The sequence below is a fragment of the Drosophila miranda genome, chromosome XL (genome assembly GCF_003369915.1).
Source record: "Drosophila miranda strain MSH22 chromosome XL, D.miranda_PacBio2.1, whole genome shotgun sequence".
In the NCBI taxonomy this organism is placed as follows: domain Eukaryota; kingdom Metazoa; phylum Arthropoda; class Insecta; order Diptera; family Drosophilidae; genus Drosophila; species Drosophila miranda.
This window is the reverse complement of record NC_046673.1, coordinates 13,394,852-13,422,630: the sequence shown is the minus strand read 5'-3', so window position 1 is coordinate 13,422,630 and position 27,779 is coordinate 13,394,852. Positions and strand designations below refer to the sequence as shown.

General features: G+C 42.3%; 2 protein-coding genes and 1 long non-coding RNA gene across 6 annotated transcripts; all 3 read left to right on the top strand.

The window, feature by feature from the left end:
• Nucleotides 1-329: 329 nt before the first annotated feature.
• Nucleotides 330-2,278, top strand: LOC108150778 (protein lap1-like). Of its 2 annotated transcripts, XM_017279078.2 has the most exons (4): nt 353-707; nt 1,444-1,593; nt 1,665-1,832; nt 1,915-2,278. In XM_017279078.2, exons 1-4 carry the CDS (start codon nt 629-631, stop codon nt 2,115-2,117), a joined length of 600 nt encoding a protein of 199 aa, XP_017134567.2. In that variant the 5' UTR covers nt 353-628; the 3' UTR covers nt 2,118-2,278. The 2 variants fall into 2 exon arrangements, with proteins under 2 accessions (XP_017134588.2, XP_017134567.2); XM_017279099.2 differs by lacking the exon at nt 1,444-1,593 and having other exon boundaries at nt 330-707.
• Nucleotides 2,279-8,670: 6,392 nt separating this feature from the next.
• On the top strand, nt 8,671-14,140 carry LOC108164791. The gene is made up of 6 exons (XM_033391938.1): nt 8,671-8,893; nt 9,721-9,804; nt 9,893-10,030; nt 10,108-10,247; nt 10,324-12,583; nt 12,650-14,140. Exons 1-6 carry the CDS (start codon nt 8,717-8,719, stop codon nt 12,785-12,787), a joined length of 2,937 nt encoding a protein of 978 aa, XP_033247829.1. The 5' UTR covers nt 8,671-8,716; the 3' UTR covers nt 12,788-14,140.
• Nucleotides 14,141-18,149: 4,009 nt separating this feature from the next.
• Nucleotides 18,150-26,809, top strand: LOC108165096. Of its 3 annotated transcripts, XR_001775941.2 has the most exons (7): nt 18,150-18,296; nt 18,640-19,819; nt 19,876-19,954; nt 20,024-24,821; nt 25,856-26,223; nt 26,281-26,398; nt 26,468-26,809. It is a non-coding gene; the product is annotated as an uncharacterized LOC108165096 (long non-coding RNA). The 3 variants fall into 3 exon arrangements; XR_004474337.1 differs by having other exon boundaries at nt 20,024-26,223; XR_004474338.1 differs by having other exon boundaries at nt 19,876-19,960; nt 20,024-26,223.
• Nucleotides 26,810-27,779: the final 970 nt, after the last annotated feature.

Genomic DNA, 27,779 nt, shown 5'->3' with positions numbered 1-27,779 from the left:
ACTGGCACTACCCGGGAAATTCAAATTTTGATGGAGCAGTGTTTTCTTCTCCCATCTCTTTCTTCAGTTGGACGAAACGCTGCTTCAACTCCACTCGCTACGGCAGCAGCTTGGCATATTCCTGCAGCAGGGTCCCAGGTCGCCAGAATTACAACAACAGGAGTAGATAGATATAAATGCATAAATAAATTATACATGGATATATCGATATTTGTTAGATTGGAAATTTATTTCTCAATAAATTCTGATAGAACTGAAGACGAAAAGTAGAAGCAAGCACTATAAGCGACCATCACACGAACAATCCGACCTGCAGTCCCTGCAATCCTCTCCTGCTTCAACATAGAGTAAAGAATATGAATCAATTGCTTCAATCTCCCACTAATATATACATATATTTTCCTTTGGTAACACTTGACAATTGAGGCTGTGAATTTATGACGTCAGTTGTTGCGACCGATTGGCACTATTGTTATCGACTACATTCAAAAGTCAATTGTTGTAATATATTCGAGCTACGAATTTTAGGCAATTTTCACATAATTCTTCAAAGAAGTTGGCAGCGCAGCAGACATTTAATCAAAGAAAATATTGCGGCACAAGCGAAAATTTGCAAGAAAGTTCAAAAATGGATCAAGAGCAGCTAATGAACGCCGTTAATCGGCTGTTTTCGAAGTGCCAGAACGCCAGTTCCACGGGCATTTTGGGTAAGTTTGTGCAAAAGCCACCACAGGCACACGAACACGCACACGACAGGCACACGCACACGCACACGAACATGCGTGCGTAAATAAATTTGCACTAGAAAAATACACCGATATCGACCTTAATTCTTGACTTGCAAGCTGCAACACAAGGGAACCTTTTCATATGTGCAGCTCCATTTTGTGGCCCACCAGGGCTCCTGCCCCTACTGCCAAAGTCCGCGTGCGCATGCGCAACGTTTTGTGGAAGTAAGTGCCACTTTCAGCCGCTGTCAAGGCACTATTTTGTGAATTTTCGTACAATTTTCTTGGAATTCTATGCGTGTAGTGGTGCAAAACATGTGAAACGCGTCACCCCTTCGGCAAATTGTGGTATATTGTATGTACATTTTCTTGAAGTGCATCTGCCTGTTACAATGGGAAATAACATATTGGGTTTGCTCGATTTGTTGCCAAGTGCATCTGGGAAATCAGTTTGCGAAGAAGGTTCCTTCAGATAGTTTGCACTTCAGCCTTTACACTTGTCAGTCCCGTTGCCTATGACCTTTCAGTGAGTTGCATCGATTGCCCCGACAAGGAGGATTAGCTGCAGTACGTCTGCCAGGAGCCTATGGACCCATGCGCCCTTTGTGGGCTCCAGTTAAGGACTTTGCTTCCGTTGGCGAGTAAAACATACATAGCTCTATTGAAGATATATAAAAAGGATACCTGTATTTGAATCGCACTTTCCTTCTTGCAGATCTCAACCATAGCCAACTGACAGAAATTCCTGAAGTTGTGTTTAGCTTTATGTCCAATGCTGGGACTGAGGTTAAGGAGTGTGATCTTAGCGGCAATTTAATTGAAGAGATACAACCAAAATTGGCCCTCGATTTCAAAGTCTTAACAAGTAAGACACAATCAGCATTACCTTATACATATAGCTACATGCATACATATTGTTTTATCTAATCGTTTCAGATCTCAATATAGCAGATAATTTTCTGACGACACTTCCAAAGGAGATTGGCAGTCTGCGAGCCTTGGCAAGACTCAATATATCATGTAATTATCTGTTTCAATTGCCCGATGTAGTTTTCAAGTTGCCGCATTTGACATATTTGTATGCTCAGGACAACTTGATTACGAGTAAGTTCATGTCAGAGGAGTTCTCAGAGCCGAACAACATCTTAATCGATTCGACATCCTGACATCCCCACATCCCATGCAGAAATCGATATAGAACAGCCAATTGAGAGCGATAACTTGGCTCTAGTTGACTTACGTTACAATACTCTAGAGCCTGAGTTTCTTCGTAAGCTGATGAAGATACAAACCACATTCCGTTTGGTACTCAACGACGCAGAAGTGAAAGACAACGACTATGAAGATGATGATGATCAGGATGATGATGATGGTTTCATCAAAAATTAAGCATCTTTATACACCCACACTCAAAACTGTTCCTTGTTTTCCAAGGAAGCAATACACAAAACAAAACAAAAAACAAAAAGAACCAACAAATTGATATGAAACAACTTATGTATTGTGTTAAAATCTTGTTTAAAAATCTAAGATCTCTTATTAGTGATACAGAAAAAATTATGGATGGAGAAGAGAAGAGAATAAATAGAAGAGATAAAGGTACGTACTTTTCAGTATATTCCGGAGCGGACACGCTGCTGAGCAAGCCTGCAGTTGCAGTTGGAAATACATAATGCATTTTCTTGAGTAAGAACCTACTGATCCTGAATCCCGATTGGACTTGACTATTTATTTGCCAGGGCCCTGGCCTCTCCGAAAGAGTAGAAATGCTTTTCTACCTCCCAACGTACCTGAGCCCAGCCCACTACTGAGTGGGGGCAAATATTGAAGTACGCTAAAGACTAGTTCATTATTGGTATTTTTGCCAAATGTTTGCTATTTAGAGGGCTCACTGTATAGCCAATGATTCGCTGTACACCATGGCGAGCTTGGCTTGGCGAGTGCATTGCCTGTTTCTCGTTGCTTTGGGTCTGTGGTGTACTACGTGGCGCTCTCCCATCCGAAAAGAGCTGTGCTCACGCTAACTCTCTCAGTTTGTCTAATGGACAACAAACACCAGAGAGACAATGAGGTAGAGGTAGAGGTAGAGGTGGGCAGGCAGCGCAATTAAATCCAAGCAACGCAACAGGTTTTGGCAATACACGAGGGTACACGACGAGAGATACTTTGGGCCAGAGATACAACGTTACCGATCGTGGCTCGCTCTCCGAGCTGGGCTTTCGTCTGTGGCTCGTTATGGATTTTGTTGGTTTCGTGGGTTTTCGGTGGGTCGAGGGCCAGCTCCAGCTCCAAGTAGCGGTGTATCCGATGCGCATCGGTGGGCCTGCAAAGGTGATCTCGCGTCAATAGAGAGAGAGAGAGAGAGACACTGGCAACAGAGAGCGAGAGAGAGAAGAGTTTGAGTTGGCTAAGAGATTGATGAATGCACAGACTCAGCGGTGGAGCCGCCGAATGGAATGGCAAGCAGTCGCGCCAGTCAGTCGCTAGCAGGTAATCCACTAGAGCGCGTTCGGGGTACGGACACAACACAGACCCATCCGATCCGATCCGCAGTAGTTCGCACAGAATCGGCATTGAATAATCCCACAGAAACGATACCCACACGACGAGATCGAGCGGCCCAGAGCGCGGCTAGAGCTAAGTGTCGGAGCGCGACCCAAACCGAAATAAACGAAAAAGTAACGAAAAGAAAAATATCCAAGTTGTTTGTGTATATTTTAGTTTTTTTTTTTTTTTGGTACAGGAAAGCCAAGTCCCGTAATACCGTTGCGAAATCTCTTGCTCTCTCTCTCTCTCTGTCTCTGTTCATCTCTGGCTTTTGAAGCATAACCAAAAGCAAACGAAAAAATATATACATACATACATATATATATATATACTTACCAACAAAAGTGCAGTGTTCATGTTAGTAGTTTACTGATAAAATACTAAAAACTTTGCTATTGTTTCCTCTTCGTGAAATTTTCTTTATTTTTTTGACATACAAATTATGAAAACAAACAATTAATGTGCAGCCCTGCCTTCGCATGTCCAACGTAACCTTCGCCAAAGGAAATACTACATGTGTATCCATATATTTAAGACTTTAGTTTGAAGCTATTTGTACAGCTTTGTTTTTGCTGCGGCTGTGCCTGTGCCTGTGGTGTGAACAAACAAATGCAGCGCACTGTGCACTCACGAAACATGCAAAAACAGTCACCGTCTAATTAGTATTGGACGCCACACGGGCCTATCGATGGGACAACTTCTGCGAATTGGATATACATCATCGTCCGGTCCGCATACGAGATCAGCCAGGAATTTGTATTACTCATACGACTGTCTGACACTTTTCACACAATTGTTTGATAGTTGACAATGCCAGCCAGCAGCCCCCAATACTCAATACCCATTCCACATTCCCCACAATATAACTTAATAGAATAGAATAGAATAGAATCGATCGAGAGCCTGCTTTCCCCCACACAGAAAAAAAAAGTACAGTAATCCCCCTGACGAAACAAATTGCCTCTGATCCGAGAAAGTGCCACTCAATTGTATCCGAGTATCGAGTGGAGTGGACTCGACAATGGAGAATAGAGAGTGGAGAGTGGAGAGGAGGAGAGTTCTCCCCATTCCCATTCCCATCCTCATCCTCATCGCAGTTGATGTGTTCATTAAATTCTATTGTTCCGTCGCTTCCCGATCATTTCCGATGGCGGCTGTCTGCCTTCTGTGTACAATAATTTCTGATGCTACTGCTTGCTGATGCCGATGCTGATGCTGCACTTCAACAAGTTCTTACACTCCACTCGAATTAATTATTTGCGCCAGCTTAAGCAGCCGAGGGTTCTTTGAGTATTAAGCGGGTAATATGTATATTTAGTTATTGGGGTTCCTGGGAATTCAATTCAATCGAACCTTCCTTTGGGTGATATTCTTGAAAGGATATTCTATTTGGTAGCTTAACTATCACTAACTATGGCTTAAATATATTTTCGACTGGACTTTGATCACAGTTTCCTATCCAATCAAAAACCATATGTACGTACATATGTAAATTTTAAAGTCAGCTTTAATCGGCAATCCAAGCAAAAAATATGATACTCTAATGATTCAAATGAACAGATTTGCAAAAGATTACAATTATGAAAGTGATTGCCATTTTTTTAGGGCATTTCAATTCTAAGCCAGAAAAATAAAAGCAGACCCTAACAAATATGGCCACTTGAAAGTACTTTCTTTTGAAGTCTTTACTACCCAGCGATTGTTGGGATCCCGAATGCCTTCTAGTCAGAACTGTAGCCTCTGCCCTCGCCCATAATCCCATCAGCAGGGCTCAGCTCCGTGGTGTACGAGTACTGGGGGCTAATGCGTGGGCCTGGCATCGGCACGGCACTGTTGGAATGTTGCCCAAAACGCCGCCATAGAAGCCACCGCTGCTGCTGGTAATGGTAATGCTTCTCTGATGGTGGTAGTGGTGGAGGCAGAGCTTAGCACTCACTGTATCTTGGGCTTACGCATGAGGCCTCCCTCCGCCTGCGCTGAGGCAAGCGGTCTTTGTTAAGAGAGCGAGAGAGAGAGAGAGAGAGAGAGTGAGTGAGAGAGAGACTGGGCGCATGCGCAGCTTGTGCGCGCGTTACATACTTGACGCTGTACTCCGGCAGTCAGGGCGCCTTTCCGTCAACTTTGGAGTAGCAGCAGCAGCAGCAGCAGCGACCGCGTCGCGTAATCATTAAACCAGAGCTCCCATCGGGGTAGGGGAAAGGGGCAGTGGAGTGGAATGGAATGGGGCAAGGCAGCAACAAGTTAAAATACCAGTTTTGTTCGTTATTCGCCGAGCGACAAAGCAAAACCTATGTACAGATGTATAGGTGTACACCTCTGTTTCATTATACATACACACAAAAGTACCTGTGCATATATGTATGATGTACGTGTGCATGTGCATCATCTGTATGTGTATGTATGTGTTTCCGAAATTTCCATACACCTGAAAGAACTCTAATCCCAATTAATTGCCAACACTCTAGATCTCTTGGGTTCATTCTGCGTGACTCGAGATAATTTAGGAAAAAGGCATACATACGATATATGTATAGTATCTGTATGTATGTATCTGTCTTTACAATATAGTATGTATATATGTTTTTCCTTTAAAGCTTAACGCATGATCGCATCTGCAGAGAATTTCATAACATATGTACCTACAATAGTATATATTTAGAAACAGAGTTTGTCATGCACAAAGCATTAACTGAATTACCAGATAAATTACACAAGATTTCAATGGGGGGTCTCAATGGCTTTATAACAGCCTACGATCGGTAGCCAATATGGTCTCAAGGTGTCACGTATTTTGAAGCTACTCGTATACGAAATGTCACACAGAATCATCACTTATAATAATTTATCTTTCCACAAGGAAGTCATTCAATCTATAGAGAAGAGAGTCCTCATGTGAAGCCAGTTGCTAGTAGAAAAACATGGTGTACATAGAATGTATATTTTTTGCTTATAAATCAGTATTTTACTTCCAAGAAGATGATGACATTGATTCGTATTGACTCATAGGCATGTACGAGTGCTTGTTCCGGCTTTTCTTTGTCTGCGAGAGTTGTCATCTAATTTTCACATATGTCTGTATGACTCAGAATATCTTTCCAAGTCAGCCTTTCAAGTGCTCTTTTAATCAAAGTTTAGAACTGAAATTGAATCTTATTTGTGTTTATTTGTTTATTTATTTGTTAATAAACCACTTTCTTAATGATAAACGACCTATGCCATATGCCGATCGGGTTTTGCTGATCAAAACAAGTTCTTCTAACATGAAGCCAACTTCTGAGATACTTATAGCCATGACTCATGGGGGAATGATAACGAAAATATGTTTGTATATATGTGCATATGTTTCTGGCCTGGTGGATACGTGACAACAGCCTTGACAAATCCCAGGTATGTCTCTCTCTCTCTGCGATAACTTTGTGGCCGTTGCAACCAGAGAAGGAGGCGGCACAGGCACCGTCATTAGCCCCACTCTTTGGGTAGGTACTACGTACCCACCTGGCCCTGTTGCTGTCTTACCTTTTTGCTGGGGCTGGGACTGGGGCTGGCTGCTCTCCTACGTACATTCAAAGATTCGCCCGTATCTGTGTGCGCGTGTGTGTGTTGGCTGAAAAACTTGTTTGGCGAAAAATGGTTAACTCAAATCAAGTAGAATTTAAGCCACAAAGCAAGCCATGTCTGCGCTGGCTTTGCTTTACTTTTGCTGTCTTGGCTTTTTGCCTCGACTCGACTCGACTCGATTCGACTTGGCTTTTGTGCGAGAGTAGCTTATGGCAAATGCAGTCGAATGGTTACGAGGGGAGGGTAGGGGAGATCCGCTTCAAGGCGACTCTGCTTGACAAATATGGCAAAATTGTCGTAGGTGTTGTCTCGCTTTATTGGTCTGCGAGCATCGACATCGACATCGACTTCTCAACATCGAGACATCGACATCGATATCTGTCTGCCTCGTTTCGCCAAGTCTTTCGTATTGCGTATGACAGCGATTGCTTTGCTTTGCTTTGCTTTATGCAATACGTACACCCATATCCAGCATCCAACGATCCATCGATCCAGTGTAAGTGGATCCCCCATTCCATCCATAACTGAATAATTTGCAACAGTCTTCAGTCTTCAGTCGTGAGTCGTCAATCTTTGCTGGTCTTCTGGTCTTCGGTTTGGGGCGACCTATCAATCTCTCGACATTGACATTGAACATCTGTTGTTCGCCTCGCCCCCGCCTCTCCATAGATCAGTGCCCCGAAATCTCCAGCTACAAACTCCATCGCCTGCCATCGTCAATCCACAGAGAGAAAGCTCTTTTGAATATACTATACACAATTCAAAGGGAAAATTGGTTCTACCATGTATGTATCTGTGTATCTTTGTATCTTTGTATCTCGTTGTGGTTTGCTGTTAAACGCAAAATATTTGGAACGAAGGTCGTTGACAGAAGGCCGCTGATCTGAGCGTGGCACAATGGGCGAGGCAGGGGCTGGCCGCTGACGGAGAGACGATCGCAGATACGACCTAACGGCATACCTATGCATACATGCTCATAGATACTCACACACATATGCACACATACATCATCGCATACTTCACTTCCGCCGTCCGCCATTGCAACTTTTCGGTGATCTAAATTCGGCCAGAAGCCGAAGCCAGCCAAATGGCCAGCAGCTGCGTGCGGGCCAATTTCCAGCCAGCAGATAAATCAAATATCGGCCCAGAGACCAGACACCATTTTCGGCCATTTTCAGTGGGTTCTGTTCAGCTTGTTCAGCCCGACCCACAGTTGTGCACAGCTGCACTCTCATCGAATTGAATCGATCGATCCGACGCAGCTGCAACTGCAACTGCGGCCTACTCTGGGTCTCCGTCTCCATCTGCGTCACGATCGACTAACCCTAGCCATAGCTCAAGCAAAGTACAGTGAACACTGTATAACGTGAACAGTGACGGAATCGCTGGAATCGTTTCTAAGCTTTTCAAAAGAAACAATCACTGGGTTGTGTGAACAGTCGAAGGATTGAACAATTTGTACTTTGTCCAAAGACAGAACAAATGGGAGTTACATCTTACAATTTGTGAAAACAAATTACAGTCTTTTCCTCATTTAATTTCAATCTTACCAAAAGTTTTCATCATCTGACCACACACTGTACTTACAACCTTCTATATGCACTGAGAGAAATTAAATTCTGTATTCGGCTACGAAATACAAACAAAGGGAATTATAATTCAATATTCGTAAATTGGGTAAGAATTTTTTAAATCGAAGTGTAACCATTCGATTCTCAGGGTGTACATATATATGTATGTATGTACGAGTATATAGAAATAGTAGCCCACAGTTTGGATTGTACGTCCAGTCCAGTGCGATTGCCGTGTGCTAATTTATATGCATTTTCCATTGCAGTCTCCAGTCTCTTGCTCTGTGGCCCAGGCGACACTACGATACGAGAATGAACTCGGACCCGGGGCCATTGTGGGCCAGCAGCCGCAGTCGTTGCCTAATGGCGGCTCTCCTGCTGCTTATCTGCGGCGGACAGGTCGCGGCCCAATCCAATTACGTGCAACACGGCGATAGCGGCAACTACACCACAAACGGCCTGCCCGAGGAGGCGACACTGGATGGAAAGGTAAGAGCCCAAGTCTAAGCCTAAGACCCCTACATAAATTGGGTTTATCTACTGGTAAGAAGCCCATGTTGGTTAATCGCCGGTTAAATAGCTTCCCAGCTTCCAAAAAGGAAAAAGTTAAGCCTACGATCATGGGTGGAGGCTTCAGTCCAAAGCCTTGATTAAATTTCTTCATTTAAGTGTCTTTTTGTAACATGAGCTTAGACTTAAGTGCTTCATTTGCGGATTAGAAATCAGCCTTAAGTTGTAGCTGCTAGATGAAACACATGGGTTTGTCCTACATAATGAAATGCTGGCCCAAAAGCAGCGGAAGGCTAACAGCTCTTATATAAACTGTAAAGTAGTAGGAAGACATCTCATGAGAGTCTCTCTTGAGAGTTCTGGCAACCTATATACGAGTACCATAGTTTTACAGTCCCCCCGTAACAATGTAGGTGGGTAGGTCCATGCATATTCGGTGGGATTGTGCCTGTGTCTGCTGTCTTCCTGCTGTCACGCTCTCTTGTTTCACATTGGCCCCCAAAAAAAACAATGGAGTCTCGGGGCCCTGGGAGTTTCCCTGAAGCCACAGAGATACCATCCCGTATAAGGTGCACAATGTGCCAAATCGGAAGCGCAGTCATGGAGGGTACGAGAGTACGAGAGTAGCTTACATAATATGCTAATCAGTGGAGTGTGCGTGGGTATCATCGTATCATCTCTTGGAGAGCATCTCTCTTTTGGAGAGCGCTCTCTTCCCACGCACTGACACTGACTGTTGGGAATCCAGGTGATGGCGCCATCCATATCGTTAATATGTTTCTTCTTTTGTGTATCTCTTTGTGAAGGTTACCAAGCTGGACGACATCAGCCCATTGATCTTTCTGAACCGCACCAAGGCAGCGCTTAATTGTGCCGCCGGCTCCATGCAGGTAATCCAGAGCCCGAAGCCAACCCCGACCTAACCCAAGTCCTCCTCACCCTGACCCTGAGCCCTGACCAAAACGATTTTCATTGCAGGTTGATCTCAAGTTTAACGATCCGTTCCATGGCATCATCCAGGCCGATTATGACCGCAGCAGTGCGTGTCGCGTCAGCGGCAAGGGGGCCCTCAGCTATCGCCTCGAGCTGCCCCTCAAGGGTTGTGGCACCATTCAGGTAAGTGGCACTCCCCTTCCCCCTCCCAGTCGAGGTGGTGTTCCTTTATTTTCGGTGTCCTTGGCGTCGTCCCACAGAATCCCACACGTGTCTTCACCAACAACATCATTGTTCGCTTCCACGCGAATCTGGAGATGGACGGGGACGAGATCATCACGATCGTCTGCCGCTATCCGCCGCCAGTGCCCTCACTGCCACCAGCACTGCCAGCGCCCATGTGAGTAGTCCTGGACGCAGAACCAAGCTTTATCCTTTGAACTCCTGCCTAAACTCTGCCCTGTTGACCTTGACAGCCTCAATCCCATTGCCACGAGCTCTGTGCTGCAGCCGCCGCTGAAGAGCATCCAGATACTGATGATCATCTGCGCCATCATGTTCTTGACCCTCCTGCTCCTGGGCCTGGCCGTCTCCTACTACTGCCTGCGCAGCCGCCCCATACCGGTGGTGCGACGCCTGCCCATGAGCATGGGCAGTGGATCGGAGATCACGAAACTGAGTGGCAGCAGCCTGGGCAACATCAGTGTGTTCGAGGGCGTCAAGATACCGCGGGCCCACGCCGCCCTGCAGGCCGTCTACTCGTCCTCGGGCAGCGAGGGTGCCCTCATACCGTCGGACTATCCCAGCGAATCCCACTCGGAGATCGAGGAGATCGACACCAGGTCGCTGCCGTTCAGCTCGGCGGGCAGCTTCGAGAATCGTGCCTTCGTGCAGGAGACATCGAGCATCTACAGCGACCACTATGCCCCTGCCCAGGAGATGCCCGTGGCCAATGCGGTGGTCACGACGGCGGCCATCACCACACGGCATGCCATGCCCCTCCAGGAGGGCTCTCCGAAGTTCGATGTCCAGGTGCGTGTCAAGAAATCACCGCCGCCCATTCCGTCGCCCGTGACCTCGGACACGGAGAGCGTGGCGACCCTGCGGCCCGATCGCAACAACCTGTCCACGATTATGGAGGCCTACGAGGATCGCGAGAGCATCATGACCATGGACTCGCTGCCGCCGCAGGTGGAGACAATGCAGTCGCAGTTCACGTACGTGCCAGAGCTGCACCCTGCCCCACAGGTCCCACCGCCGCTGCCAGAGCCCAAGTTCTCCGTGTACACGCGCACCCACCACGAGGTGGTGGATGGACGCCCGGAGACCTGGTCCGACTACACCGACGGCACTCGGGCACCCAGCGAGATCACCGATCTGTCCTCGGAGGCGCCCGACCGGGCCGTGGAAACCATGCACTACTACGAGGACGAGTATGTGCCCATTGATCCCCAGCCGCATTCGATGGCGGTGGCAGTGGCAGCAGTGCCACCCAAGCCTCTGCCCCTGCCGCATGTCACCTCGCACACGGTGGACGACGTCTATCTGCGCACCGTCACCGAGAAGAAGACCATCGAGGACATCGAGAGCCACAAGCGACGGGTCACCGAGTACAAGAGCAAGCCGAAGGCACCACTGCCGCCGGTGGCACCACCAGCGCCACCAGTGGATCCCAAGTTCGATGTGAAGGTACGCAACTATCCCAGCGAGCGGGAGCAGCAGCTGTGGGAGAACTTCTCGGACATATCCAGTGCCTCGGGTCTGACCCTCACGCCCAAAATGGAGCGCAGCGAGCTGTCGCTTCCTCCAGCGGAGCCCCCATCCCAGATCCACGACAACAAACTGAAGCTGACCAGCCCCGAGCTGGTGGGCAACATGAAGCCCATCGAGGTGCCGCCCCAGGACATGGATGTGCCAAACTGGGATGTGCTCATACGCATCCTGGAGGAGCCCGAAATGTCCGAAATCTCCGGCGGCGGCGACAGGGATGACACCAGCTCTGTCCACAACAACATCAGCTATGACGACCGGGCCAAGTGGAAGGAGATCATCACCACACAGTCCACGCTCCGGTCCATGCTCACGGAGGCTGTGGTGCGCGAGGACTTTGAGCGGATCCGCCAGGACACGCGCTACGAGCGCATGTTCGAGCCCCAAACGTGGGACGTCATCATTCGGATTCTGGCCCCGCCCAGCGACGATGACACCGATGTGGAGATGCGCCTGCCCAGGCGCGGCGGCAAGAAGGCACCGCCCCAGCCATGGGACACACGCTCCCGTCGCAGCTCCCTGCCGACGCTCTACGAGTACGACAGCGATGGTGGCTCCAGTGTGCGCACCATACGCAACGATCCCGGCCTGCCGCTCCATGTGGGCGGCGGCGGAGGCCATCCCGGCCAGCCGGTGGGCCTGGGACCCTTCAACATGCAGCGATCGCGCCGCAGCTCGCGCACCTCCTACCAGACGGACCACAACGACTTCCGGTCCATGTCGGAGGTGACGGTGGACTTTGGGCGCCCCCAGGCGGACCAGCTGGACAATGTGAGCGATGCCAGCAGCTATTACCGCATGCAGTACTACGACGACGAGGATCGACGTTCCTTCCATCGCTCGCTCAGTCATCCCTCGCTGGCCCGATCCGCCAGCGAGTTCACCGAGCACTGGACAGCACCCGACGATCTCGAGATCGAGATCTCCTCGCCAGAAGGCACGCCTCATGCTCGTCGAGCCCGTCAGGTGAGCAATCCCCTGGGTCCTGTGTAATTCTTGACTGACTGACTCAGAAACCGTTTATCTTTCCAGCCCCTAGCCATAGCCGCGGGACGGACCGGCGAGCAGCGTGTCCTGGCCCAGACACAATCGCAGAGCGAGTATGTGGAGACCCATCGCAGTGTCTATCATGCGGAGAAGGAGCTGCCCATGCCGCCGCGCAAATGGTAGAAGCCGCTCCCAAACAGAGCCAGAGCCGCCTTTCGATTAGTCACTTCTACTAACAATCGACTAAAAAATCAGCGCACCGGAAAGGAAAGGGAAGGGAGGAGGGTGGGATATCGCTATCGGTATCGAAGCCACGAGCTCCAGCAGGAAGGCGCAGGACGCGTCCGCGTCTCATTTGGGTTTGGGGTGGGGTGTCTGGCCCTTCTGCTCGAGCTCGGATCCAATCCAATCCTTCAACATGGTTCACATATACAGATGTAGGCTCTCGCACATTCCATAGGTCGTAGACGATTATATATCCTTACAATAATTAACAAAACAAAAAACGTGCCAATTACAATTGCCTGACATTAAAAATAACTGCAAGAAACGAAATGAAACGAAACCCCCGAAAATGTCAGTTCAAAGCGGATGAGTTCCAGGTTCCCATAATGGGTTTCTAATCAGTGGAAATGATTTTTTGAATAACTGAACAAACGAAACTTTTGTGTTCTGAAACACCCAGCTCCGAATGAGAAAGAGATAGAGAAAGCCAGCCAGCCAGCCAGAGAGGGAGAGCGAGAGAGATAGAGAGCATGGGGAAAATTTCCAATTTAGATAATACATATACATAGTTCGTATAAGATCTTATGCTGCCGCCCCTACTTCCCACTGAGCATTTCGATGGGAAATATATTGTCACAATGGGGAAGAGAAAGGGGAAGGAAATGTTTTTTTGTATTAGAATATTATGTTGTCCACCCTGTCGAATGCATATACTCACAACTTTCTAGTTACTAATGTATGTATATACTATATATGATGTGTATATACAGAGTCCAGAATCCAGCCCTACCACACACACACACACACACACACAAAGACACAGGGTTTTTGGGGCAACTGCCACACGCACAAAAACGAAAAGATCTACCACATGCGCCCCCGATGGGAAAGAGGGGTTCCACAGGTTTGAAATAAAAGTATTACTACAGAATAAAGCTAGAAGATACGGGATAGAGATGCCAGCATCCAGCATCCACTGCGACTTGAAAACACTTTCCTTATTCAACACACGACACGGCAGAAGATCAGACATCAGAAGATGATATGCGGGCTTCCAGAATGGTTTCCCTCCAGAGGGAAACACTAAATACTTTTGACGATTATCCTCCCTATCCTTATATATATATAATATTATATTTTTTTTGCGCATAACGTAATACTAATCCGTCCAAGACACACCCCATAAATGTACTTAATCCTTAGCGTAATCGATCAGTAATAAAAAATAAACAACAAAAAACGGAATAGGCTCTCATTCACAATCCACAAGATACAAAATACTTATTATTAAATTAGCTTCTTGCGTGTAATCTAAATTCAACGATAAATAAATCAAATCAAATAAACATATCTACTAACAAATGTTTATCGTGTTTTATCGTATAATCAGAATCGTGTTCATCAGAACTTTGATTCAACAGAAGCAAGGGGTTCTGTGAAAAGAGCTCACCTCATGAGTGAGATACTTGCCACAACATTAGTGGAGACAAGAGACAAGAATTGCAGAAAGATTGGAAAGAATATAGAGTTATTTTCTCGATAATCATGATCACGTTGAATTGGATTCTTAAGTCCCACTAGACTCTTCCAAATATCCAAACAAACTCATAATATAAATGTATCTTACATCGGTTATTTGCCAGTATAATCTCTCCCTCTTTTAAGTCCCATGTTTTCCAATTTTCCAACAACATTTTTTTTCCTACAAGTTAGGGTTTCATAGTATCTTTTAGGGGCCACCAAAAAACAATTTGCTTCCCAGATACATTCTTTAATACATACTACATCTATCATCTCTTAAAAGTGGAGCTCAAAGAACACTCGTGCCTTGAGACACATATTTTTCTGTAATCTAAGATCTAAGAAGCTCAAGATACAATGAAAATCGTACACTTTGAACGTCGCAAAGAAAAGCAAGCTTAAAGTTATAGAAAATTCGTTTTCTCGATAACAGAATGAAGGGTAAACGTTTATCGTATAGTAATTAGAAATGCCATTGCTAAATATCGATAAGAATATGATGTAGATGACGATAGCGAAACGATAGGTAAGCGATACCAGGAAAGCGGACGGGCATTCTTAGCCGACACCCTGCGAAGAAAAGACAAACATTACTATATCCCCATCATGTCGTCCAAAAACAATGATGTAAGTGTGTAAAACCCTTGAATCTTTAAAGTTAATAGATCTACAATCTATAAAAAAAATTTAAAAGGAAAAGTCGGAGCCTGAGATGGGTTTCTATGCTCGGCAAGAACGCGTAAAGAATTCTATGGCCGAAATTAAAAAAACTTTTGACGAACGTGCTACGATGACCAGAGAAGAGGCGCTTCAAAAGAAAAAGATACAAGAGGACATGACAAAAGGTCTGGCAGAAAATAAACGGCAGATGGATTTACTTGCCAACAAAATGAAGCTGTTGAAGGAAGCGCAGGGAAGCATTAAAAAATGATACAGTTCTCACAACTAAATAAAGATACAAAGTCCATAAATCGGTGATTAAATAAATGTATCTTTCTGCATCTTTCTACACACACAAAAACAATAAAATGATACAAAATTACAATGTCAATTCCAAGAAAATCTCTCTAAATCGATGATTAAATAAATGCATCTTCCCACAGTATCTTTCTATTTTGACTTCAGGGAAATTCTATTTAAAAATTCTATCTGCCCCGTCCACCAGGTTTTTCAGCAGGAACACATGACAGGTCGGCATTTGTTCCACAGATTCGATGTTAATTATCCATTAACAGTTCCATTGAAGACAGTCTCGAAAAGGGGGAATTTTTGCTGACTTGTAGTCTGATGTATTCATGTATTTTTTCCCGGTACGGTACCCATTGGGAATCCTAATCTATCGTAGCAATCATCCAATAAAGATGGGAACGAAACTTCAAGGGGGCGACTATTCGCTGACTAGTAGTCTGCCATGGCTATATTTACGACACAAAGATACATATCTACAGACAGACTCGTAAATATAGATATACTTTGCTATACTATGCTATACTTTTTTGGAGGGTATACTGATTTTTCTAGCCCATAAAAAATACACACTGATCAGTTGGAAGTAATTCAAACTTATTATGCATGGGCCTCCCGGGGTATTGGTATCACAGACTCCCAACATGATCGCCTAGCACCGTACGTATTTCCATCTAACGGTGGCTTCCTTGCGGCATCCAGGAGTTATTCGCTGGTAAGAGGCTGACAAAGGGCCTTTCGACTCGAACTTTATTTAAGAAAAGATTTTGGAAAGATTCCAACCAAATGAGTAATAATCTTTGACTCCTTTCTTATGCCCGCTGGCCCCCACCCTGAATGGCACCATCATTCGATTCTCAAGTGCAATTGTTTATTCTCCAGTGAGGCTGTTTATTTGGGAGTCGCTACGATTCACCATAAATACGAGTAATACGATCTCAAGTGCCTTCTTTCCCACAAATCATCATTACCTAATCATCACTTCGATCCCCTATGGGCAATGAGGCAATAAGAACGTGCTGCATAGACACTTTTGGAGTGTTAACATATTTTGATAGTCTGCAGTATGTATTTATTCTGCAGGAATATTTTCAGCAGCTCAATCAGCTTGGAGCTTGGAGCACTCACCCTGGGGGGGGGTAAGGGAAAGGAAATTAAAATGGCATCATCCAAACATCCGATGATTGAAGTCTCGAAAAAAGGGGAATTTTCGCTGACTAGTCATTGTCTGATATGGATACAGTACCCATTTGAAACCGAATCTATCGTAGAAAGGGGGACATTTTTCCAGTAGTCTGTCGCCGGGGCTCCGGTTCCCACACTTCTATTTCACTGCGCAAAGATGCGGAGGTGTATAGACACATACCTTAAGACATACTCGTAGATATATGGGTTTACATATGTATATCTGATCTGTATATATGTAAATCATAGGCGTATGCCCGCTGCTATGCACTTTCGGAGGCTATGCTATATTTCCAAGCCGATGATCCCATGAACAGAAGGGAGAACCTACAAACAGCAAAACTTTCCATTGTTTACCTTAAAAAAGTTTTCTTAAGGGTCCGTAAAATGAATATCATTTAAGACTGTTTGTGGGTGTCCTTTAGCATAGAAAATATTTACACTGTAAAATTTTCTGTATGTTTTTAATGTTGGTGATTTTACAATACTTTATAATTATTTTGTATGGTCCTAGTGTAAATCTACAGAAAATGGCAGGTGACGACTGGTCATGGCGAAGGCGGCAGCTTGGGATGAAAATTCGAATTTATTCTTGTTTATCAGATTTGTCACTATCGTAGGTAGCACATACATATATTGGTCCCCAAGGCGAACATCAAAGTTTTATCAAAATCGTAGGAGCCTTTACTGGGATAAATAGGCAGGTATTTATAATTTTTAATACATATACATATACATATACCTATTTTTCATATGGCAACGATATGATATAGTAACACGATTCAGACGTTTCCTATTTGCCTCTTAATAAAAATAAGGGTAAGGGACAGCTATATCTGTCCGATCTGTCCGATTCCGACATATGACCTGTGTACTCATGAACCATATATTCGCATGCTTAGATCCCCTTGAAAGTGATAAAGATCCTAAGGGTACTTCAAGCGCACGTCAAGGGTACTTCAAGGGTACTCTCGTACGTATATACATATGTGCTTACGTATATGTGAGACCTGGCTTCAATTGTAGCTAAATATGTACATATGTGTGTACGAGTATTTATAATCCCCGGTTTTGTATAACACTTTTGGATCGCCGTATAACACCTACACATGCATGTGTAAGTCTGACCAATCAGAGGCTCATAGGCACGCCGCTCTCCCGAGCTTTCTTCGCGGCTGTTCCCCAAAAGCTGTGCCAGGGCCAAAGCTCGTAATTTTATGCTGCATATGGTACGACTCCGACCCGAAGCTCCGAAGCATATACATATGTATGTATGTACATACCAATACCAAAACTAATATAAACACCTAGATAGATCACATGCACATTCATAGGGATATCGTCACCTTATTAGCGCCTCTTTAAAACCAAATTTTTAATCTTTAGGACTCTTAATAAATCATCTTAAAATCATCTTTAGAGAATATATTAATTATTTTCCAATTAAGTTGATAAAGTTAATTAAGTTGATAACATCTGATCAGTATAGCCCTCACACACTGCGAGTGTTAAGGCGGGCGCTATTTTAATGACGCGCAGTGTACGATCTTATGTAGAACTCTATTCACATGGGCCGCTGCTTGGCCAAAGCCGAGGTTCAGACGATGCAATCGCACAAGAAAGAATTCAATTCAGCTCCAAACTTCAACCCAAGTGAAACATCTAGCTTAAAAGAAGGGAAAGTGAAAAACAAAAACAGCGAATTGAACACTTGGAAGTATTGGAATAAATACTTAAAATTCAAAAGCAAAAATAATCTATAAAGTTTAACAATTAAAACCCATAAAAAAGTGAGGTAAGCTTTATGATTTCTTGGTTTCTTTTTATTTGTGTGAAATTTGTGCGAAATTGAAATGAAGGGTTTTTTTTTAAACACACACATTTTGAAGAAAAATTAAATCAAATATTAGCTAATTTTAATCTTTGAAGCTCCCAAATTGTTTTAAAAAATCTATAACCTACTGAAGTTGAAGTCTAATAATAAAGAATTTTAAATAAACATTAGAAGCCCCCAAAATTTAAACGCAAAAATGCCTGACTATAGACTACAAAGTTGTCCTGATGTTAATTTAAATACTAAAATGTATTTGTAATAAATTAATTTCCCTTTTGTATCTTTTCACAACCCTTACGCAAAGTCGAAAAATTCCAACGCATTGGCGGCATAATTATCACATTCAAAAAGTGCAACGCCAGCTATTTGGGCAATGGGCAGCAGGCCCCCTGCCCTCTGCACCGAGCGCGTAATTTGATTCCGTTGATAGGCGTTCGGGCGTATGAGTCAGATGCGTTGTCGTCGTATGAAAAGCCAAAAAACATAGACAGACACACACACACGTTGTACGTCATACGCCATACACCACACAACTGCACATAGGTACACACACACACATATACAGAATCATATATGTATGTACATGTAGAATCAGCCTTGGCTTGCGGGATACTTAAACTGTAATACGCTTGCATACTCTCGGTACGGATACGGTCGTGGGCGAATCAAAGCAAAGGCCAGGCAGAGCCCGGGCCAAGGGGGAAAGTATAACGCCAGGAAGGGAAGCGTTCATTCAGTTGCAGAGCCTCGACGAAAGCTGAGCCTAGACCAGACCAGACCAGACCCCTTTTCGCCGTGAATAACCAAAAACTTTAACTGGCGAAAAGAAAAGCGAACCTCAGCCGCCAAAAGTTCAGCAAAAAGCTTTCACCTGTTATAAATGTGAAAATAGCCCCCAATTGGCTAATGAAGTTCCATTAATGCAATATTCAAATGTAAAGCTCTGGCGTAACAAACAACACGTGGATTCGGACAAAATCGCTTGGCCCAAAAATGCATCTCGCAATAAATCAATCAATGAACATTTTAAAATCAAGGGAATAACATTCAATTTTAAAATAAACAAAAAAAACATGTGCAGCAAACGAATAAATTAGGAAAAGGAAAATTAAAAATTCTACCAATTTAAAACATTTTTCACAGTGGGTGCTCGTCCCAATGCAAAAAAATATATATATGTGTGTACCTACATTTATATACGGGATATAAAAAGCAAAGCAACAAGTATTTATGAAAAAAGTTTAAATAAATAGAAATTCAAATAATATAATATCAAGGAATAATTAATGGCGCTTACCCAAAAAATTCAAATAAGTAGACATTAAAGAAAAATGTAAGAAAAAGCCAAAAAATATCTAAAAAACAAGTTTCAATACTTAAAAATCATTGGGAAAAGTTCAAAAACTGTCCAACGATGCCATCGTCGGCAAAAAAGACCACCTCGATATATGTGAAGACCTTTAAGCACACCAAAAAATCAAAACGTAAGTATTACACGTACTAAATAAGTATGGTAAATACAAACCACAAATATTTACAGTCAACAACATATTTGATCCAAAACTTAATAATCATTTCAAATGGAAGCTATACAAATTGCTGATTAAAAAACTAAAAAAGTGAGTGTGAGTAATATGTAAGTTTTATTAAATATGTACACAATAATTGGTTTGACAACGATTTTCCAGAATATTTTAGGAAGCTAGAAGCTTTCCCAAGCAGCACCAAATTGCACCTCCCACATACACCCATCAACAAATTGTGAAGTAAAGTGAACATCAGCTCCTGAAACCACAATTCGAAATTACAGACGACAGCAGCAGAAACCGAAAAGGAGGGCGGAGGGGGGCCCTCCCACATGCTGCAACATTGCCGAGCATGGGATGGCCCCCAGCGCTGGGTCTGCGAGGGATTTGTAACCATAGTTACCGCAAGTACACAATGCACCCGCCTCAAAAAAGATACAATGTTATTCCTTCCCGCTCCATTCATTCAAATCAAATTAATCTACCTTAGTGTGTGTCTATTTAGGATTCTATGGAAGTTATCTTTATATGTGCGAGGTAATGCTAGTATTACAAGTTTCAGTCTCATATCAAATGCATTTCGGCTAGGCATAGGTCATATATACATACATACTTATGGTACTATATATATTTAATTGCGTTTTGCAAAAGCTCCGCTGAATGTTGATATCCGATGTTGTTTATCCGATTACCACTATTATATTTGCAAATATGTACATATATTTGTGGTTATGCTACTAGCCAACAGGTGTGCACATTTAGCACATATGTATATTATTTATGCCGTAATTAAGTAACTTAATACCTTCTTCCCTTCAATATTGATTTTGCTTAAAGTCTTTGCACTGCTGTTTGTATTCGAGTATACCCAAGCATTTAAGCCATTAATTATATAAACATAAACGCCAAAGCTTATGGCTTATGCTATTATATTAAGGACATATTTATGCATGTTTTTTCTACCTTTGCTTATCTACCTTAAATACTATATATTCATATTATTTGGTAATTTATTTAAATCTTATTCCCTCGCTTTAAAAAACTTCTAGTAAATATCTATATATCTACACCTTCAATTTTTTTGTAAAATAATTATCTCTTATAAGTATTTTATGCTTATTTGAAATATTTCATCTACGAGTACCTAAACTAGTCCTTGCTAGAGATTTTCTCAAAATTTTGTACATACCGACACATAAGGGTGCATTTTACGCTTAATATAGTATACGACAGCCTCTCATATTACACATACGTATTACACATTACTCATAAGCATGTTTCTCTATATGTAAATAACATTTCGCATGTTCGATTTAAGAGCCAATAAGTATGATGAATTAATTTAGTTTGGTTTAAAAAATTAAGTCTTTCCGAAAATCAACTATTCAGCGAGGATAATATCACAGAATTATCACAAAATCATCACAGAATTATCATTGAATTTCCTCTAAATAAAAATCTTTCTATAATTCCATTATCCTGCACAGATAATATCAAATAATATTATTTGGCAAACGTGGAGGTTTTCTTTTTTAGCTTGATTGCGAGGATTTACGGAATGCAAAGTACGATGCCTTTAGTGGCACTTCAGTTTTAATTAGGACTAGCCCTGCGAGTGTTGATTGGATGGGATGATTCGAGTATCACTCAAGGAGGATAATTCCTAAAATTAAAGACACATTCCATGCCATGAACTTAAAGTAAAGCATATTCATCTCAAGCGGGATTATGTGAGATTAATCACTCAATTCAATTTTGTTTATTACAAAAACTTAAATATTCAATTCTTTGACAAATTTTGCTGACAATTTGATCCCTTATATACATACATACATGGAGGGCATTTCTGATAAATTGATGAATAGGCCGAAAATGAGTTCTTCATTTTAGTTCAAAATCAAACGATCGTGGTGTATTTGTGCGAAATGAGAGTCCAAAAATAGTGCTGGATTCTCATGCTCCTCGATAAGGTCAAATGTCCCCAACATGGCGATGGCCACATAAGCGAGTTCCGTATAACCACCCCCCACCATCCGCCTATAAACGGAGATTATTTCCTCCTTTATGTGATGTATTATGCGATCCACCAGGAAGTGGGAAGCGCCTGTGTACATAATGCGTAATGCGGCAAGGGCTAGTGCGAGAGCCATTTTCGAGAGCAGAGCTTGAGCTGACTTTTTGTCTGTGGTTTCTCCGTGTTTTGATTTATTTTTGATACTTGCTTCAAGTAGTCGCTTGAGTACCAGAAAGTTGTGTGTACATTCCCAAAAAATGATTCCGAATAATGTTGCGAGCTGCTCAAATGGTTTGACAATGAATGCCCAGATCTTACTTTAAATATTGCACGATTTCTATCTATTTTATTTGGGAGCATATGTAGGTCTTGGGGCAGTTGGATTTTGAGGGACAATGACAGATAGTGTTGGGGTTTGAGATGGAGAGTAGAATGGCACCTTTCAGCTAAAGTAAAGGCTTTCGTTCGACGGCTGCCATTTTTCTCCCGTCTCTGACTTCAACGCCTATCTCTGTCAGTGTTCTCCAGTCTCCAACTGCCTGCAGGACTTGTGGATCTGTTCGACAAATTTTTCCCTCTTTTTTACTGGCATCAAATAAATTTTCACTGATCGAAAATGGGGCTCAACAATTTTTAGTTCAGAGGTAAGCGAGCCTTTTTCCATACAACTCGAATATGCTAAACTTTGTTTTAAAGCACTTTGCAGTTCTGAAAAGCTTGTAAATGCAACTATCAATCGGTTTAAAAAACTTTATGGCTCCAGCTTACCGTCTGGGAAATATTCAGATTTCAAATGCAGACAGCATGTTTTAGCTATAAGGTTTTTGAAGCCCATCGATAGCTGCATTTGTTTGCCTTTCAGAACTGCAAGGTCCTTCACAACAAAGTATAGCATACTAGAGTTGTATGGAAAAAGGTAAGCTTAACTCTGATGGTAATTCTTGAAAGAAACTCCTTAACTATATACAAAAAATGCTTCAAACTTCACGTATTCATTGGTTTTTGGTTGGAGCATGAGTCATGTAGCCGTCTAGATTCTGATGAACATTCACAGTTAGTATTGGAGTTAGAGATGGAGAGAAGAATCCCAGCACGTAGCCAAAGAAATTGCTTTCGTTATCGACTGGTATTTTACTCTTCGCATCTAACCCCAACACTGCCTGTCACTGTTCCTCTGTATCTAGGCGTCTCCAGGACTGATGCTCCAATCAAATATGTACATTAGGGTTCCGTTTATTTATAAAATTTTAATTTTCAAAGGTCTCAGCGTCTAAAAATGTTCCTTTTGTTATAAAACAATACAATATAAAGTTTCAGTCTGATTCGACATCGTTTAGAGGTGGCGACTTAAGATCAAAGTTCAAAAATACGATATTTGACCAATGGTTCCTATGGAAGCTATACTATATATTGCTCTGATCGGATTAAATTTTTTTTGTGACTTAGAACAATAAAATATAGTCCAGCCCCCAAAATTTCAGCCCGATTGGTAAACATTTAAGCCAACAATAACAATAACATTTTGTATTATATTAACGCATTTTAATTATTCAATGGATGTTGACAATCATATTCTTTTGCGACCTTTAGAAACTTCTAAAACTCATCTTCTTTTTTGGTTAGTATTTGGTTTTAGTCTTGCATAACATGTTTAACAGAAAGTTCGATTGTATTATTAACCACTTTTAAATTTTTTAACATTTTTAAAGCATTTTTAAAGCATTTTTAAAGCATTTTTAAAATCCTCATGTCTATGCCATTCTGAAGGGTTGTCAGTTAACAAATCTTTGGCAATATAAAGGTGATCAAAAAACTTAGAAAAATTATATATATTTAAGGTATAAATCGCCTTAGACATCCAGCGAGTATGGTGCATTGATCCAAGAAGTCGGAAACGATGACCTTTCCGAACCGATCCCAAAAAAATTAGAGTTAGCTCCAGCAATATAAAAGGTTTCGGTCTAATAGTTGCTCTAGACGGAATGCAGCGCCATTAAGTCATCCAGAATTGGATGCAGTTGTTTCAAAACAGGCTGCTTTGATTTTACAAACTATTCCCCATTCGGTCAACAAACTAAAAGTTGCGTGTGGAATTTTCACTCTTGTAGATGCACTTATTTTTGGCACTCCTAGAAGTTTGTCGCCCTCCATATGTGAAATAATGATTGACAATCGTTCGACTTTGCAGTGCCCAGTCAGTTCAGGAAGCATTTTAGCATCCCAATGGTACGTAAAAAAATGTATAAAATATGCTAATAATCTTACTGCCGGCATTAAATGAAACGATTCAATTAGCATCATCGACATGGCATCTGCCTGTGCAATATTGGACAAATACACTGCACGTGTAATTTGCACATCAGTATGAGAAGTTAAATGTTAACTATTTTTATTGGGTTAAATGTTAACCTTTCGGGCTGAAATTTTGGGGCCTGGATTATATTTTTATGTTCCAAGTCACAAACAAAATTTAATCCGATCAGAGCAAAATAAGGTATAGCTGCCATAGGATCCATTGGCCAAATATCGAATTTTTGAACTTTGATCTTAAGTCGCCACCATTAAACGTTGTCGAATCAGACTGAAACTTTTTATTTTATTGTTTTATAACAAAAGGAACATTTTTAGACCCTGAGACTTTTGATTCCGACACATTTTTTTTCGCCCATACAAATAAGCGCAAGCCTAATGTACATACATATATGGGTAACGATCCAATCTGATCGATTTGCGTTTTCAGCCAAAACGTTTCGGTTTCGTTTTTAGGTTTTTACAAATTTTTGTCGAATGTGCTCATGTACTGTTAGGCGCACAATTTAGTGCTGTTAAGCGCACAATTTGGCGATTTTGACGCACAAAATCCTCTGCTATGATGTCAGTTGATAGCGTCAGCTGTTAGCACGAAAACGCAAAGTGCTGTTGCCATGACACAGGACCAAATTGGAGGTTGGTTAAAAAAAATGATTTATAAAGAAGGCACAAGTAAAAAAGCCGATTCCGTATGAAAACGGGAAAAACTTACGTTTTTGTGAAAACGGGATCGACAATTGGCTCGTTTTCAAAAGTAAGTCGGAAATTTTTGGCGAAAGTGAAAGCCGGACACTGCCTGATTGCATATTGATTGATTGAGACTTAAGTCATGGGAACAGATTCTGGGCAGCACTGGCAGATATTGTTTGAGTTTGAGGTGGAAAGCAGGGCTCCACCATTCGACAAAAGCGTGAACGCTTTCGTTGTTTGATGGAACTTTACTTTCCTCTTTTGACTTGAACACTAACTGTGCGTGTTGTTCAGAATCTTGACTCCTTTAAGGATTTGTGCTCTCAATCAGTATACGTATTGGCATTGATGTTGGTATTGATGTTGGTATTGGTTGGAGCATAAGTCAATGGGGGTATTAGAGCCCGATAAGCAATCGTAGTCAATGATGGATGTAGGTGTAGAGAGAAAGGGCGCACCAGGCAACAAAAGAGATTGCCTTTCGTTGTCTGCTGGAACTTTACTCTCTGCCTCTATTTTCATGACTGACTATGAGTGTTTCTCAGACTCCAACAGTCCTGCGGCTTATTCTCCCACCAATACCCGGCTTTTGATCGTGCTCTGGTATACATACATTGGATGGTTTTCAAAACCACAGACAGACTTCCTCCGAGTATGGGCTATGGGTTTAGTAACTATATATCGTACAATCCTTTCTTAATTCATATAGCATCTGGGCTTCAATATTCTACGCTCTTCTTTTTCGTAGAACTTTGTTTGTTTCCTAAGAAGTTAGTCGGCCATCAAGTACTACGAAAAAAAATTACAGGAGAAGAGCGTAAAGCATTGAAGTTCAGATGGGGACCAAATTGAAGGAAAACCTATACGTTTTGCTTAATCTTATCTTAAATTATAGAGGTTTATTATATTATATTATTTTTACCTATTCTATACTCTATTATCTCCTTGCACTCTTGGATAAAATGTTTTTTTTGGTGTAGAATGGCAACTAGGCGCAGCTTGGTGTTTATATTTTATATAAAGTATATACATATTGTAAATTCAACTTACAAATGCATCTAGAATGAGCTCACAACAGAGGCAATTTTCAAGCTCAATAGCTATATTAAGTTAAGATTTACTCTTCGAACAAACCGCATTGGAAGGACATGAGTTGACTTTGCTCTCAAAGAACCAAGTGTCATTATGAAGAATTTTACATGAACCGGCGCAAGAGATTGTCCGAAATTAATCATTTTTGTTAAGTTGGGATAGCGTATACCATCCTGGATAAATGTCGCTTCCCATCGAGTACCCACATTACTTGCTCAAACCATTAACAGGGGAAGGACACCTTATAGTTACAAAAGTAAGCTTCTTAAAAAAAAAGTTACTGGAGAAAGCATTAATTTTTTGGTTCATTCAGTGCATATATTTCATTTAATACAAGGTGAAGGGTAATGATAGATAAGTTGGCGATCGGTGTGGCTATAAATCCCCTGCGACTACAGAAGAATGATACAACAAAATAATGCTCTTGTGAGGTAATAATATTGGTATATATTGAATGTTTTAAAATACACTATTCTAACATTTAATGTTTTACTTTGCAGAGGCAGTTCTCCTTGGCAGACATACATATATAGCTCTTAATTCGTGGCTCTGAATATTATTAAATCGTTCTTTTCGGACCCGACTCGACCCCTGTAAAATGTATATGTATTTAGACTGTAGTAAAATGTGAAATACACCTGATGTCAAGTAAACAGTAGGGACCAGTACCATAACTACATATGTATGTATTTGTAGAGAATACCGGTATGTCCGAAGTCATTTAAGATCAATATTTATATAACCTATAACCTTATAGCCATACGATAAGTACCTTAATATGTAAATTTGATTGTGAATATAAGATTAAAGGTGAAAAGAAAAGGCTATACATACAAAACAGTATACCTATTAAAAAAATATATCTTGTGTGGACGTTGACATGCAATGACTGCATCTTTCAAGAGGCGATGCAGTTACTGCACCGTCAAGTGGCCCGTGTGACACCAGCAGAAGGCTGTTACGCGCGGATCCCAGGCAAAACGCAGCCCTCCTCCCGCCCAACCGACCGAGGGGCGCTGCCGCATGACGCGCGGTGCGTAGCCGAACCAAACGCGAACATGCAAGAAAGATAGCTATTAGACTAACATTCGAGGAAAATTAGTACTAAACTTACTAAGAAACTAAGCATGCAATCAAAGTACAAATACCACTACAGTTACTAATTAATAGAAAGGTGTGTAAGGATTAATAATTTAATAAGAGGAAGAGAATTAGTGGTGGATATAATATGGTAGAGGGAATTATAATCCGAGCATAAGACCCTAAACGGTTCATGCAAGGAATAATTCGATCTACAAAGTGGAAGGAACAACGGTATAAAATTTCTAGTCAGTCTAATAGGAATCGTGAAGTTTATGCGGCTCAACAGATCAGGGCTGTCTATGTCACCCCTGATCAAGTTGTGCATAAATATCACACCAAGCATTTTTCTACGGTTAACTAAGGATGGGAGGTTTACTAATAGTAGTCTACTAGAGTAAGATGGGAGTCTTACACCCGCATCCCAGTTAAGGCCCCGCAGAGCAAAGAGTAAAAAGTTTTTCTGTACTGATTCTATACGGTCCTGGTGTACTTTGTACTGAGGGCACCATACACAGGAGCCGTATTCTAAGATCGGACGAACAAGCGACGTATAGAGAGTCTTTGTTATATAGGGGTCGTCAAATTCCTTTGACCACCTCTTTATAAACCCAAGCACGCTCATGGCCTTATTTACCATGGTAGAAATGTGTTCGGAAAACTTTAACTTGGGGTCTAACATAACACCCAGATCATCCACCAGGGTAATTCTCTCAAGAGAACCACCAAATA

Excerpts from the sequence above, each read along its gene's own strand:
- LOC108150778 (XM_017279078.2), top strand. The coding sequence starts at position 629 with ATGGATCAAGAGCAGCTAATGAACGCCGTTAATCGGCTGTTTTCGAAG. Across the intron at positions 708-1,443 it reads CAGTTCCACGGGCATTTTGG|ATCTCAACCATAGCCAACTG; the intron begins GTAAGTTTGTGC and ends TCCTTCTTGCAG. Across the intron at positions 1,833-1,914 it reads TCAGGACAACTTGATTACGA|AAATCGATATAGAACAGCCA; the intron begins GTAAGTTCATGT and ends CATCCCATGCAG.
- LOC108164791 (XM_033391938.1), top strand. The coding sequence starts at position 8,717 with ATGAACTCGGACCCGGGGCCATTGTGGGCCAGCAGCCGCAGTCGTTGC. Across the intron at positions 10,031-10,107 it reads AGGGTTGTGGCACCATTCAG|AATCCCACACGTGTCTTCAC; the intron begins GTAAGTGGCACT and ends GTCGTCCCACAG. Across the intron at positions 12,584-12,649 it reads ATGCTCGTCGAGCCCGTCAG|CCCCTAGCCATAGCCGCGGG; the intron begins GTGAGCAATCCC and ends TTATCTTTCCAG.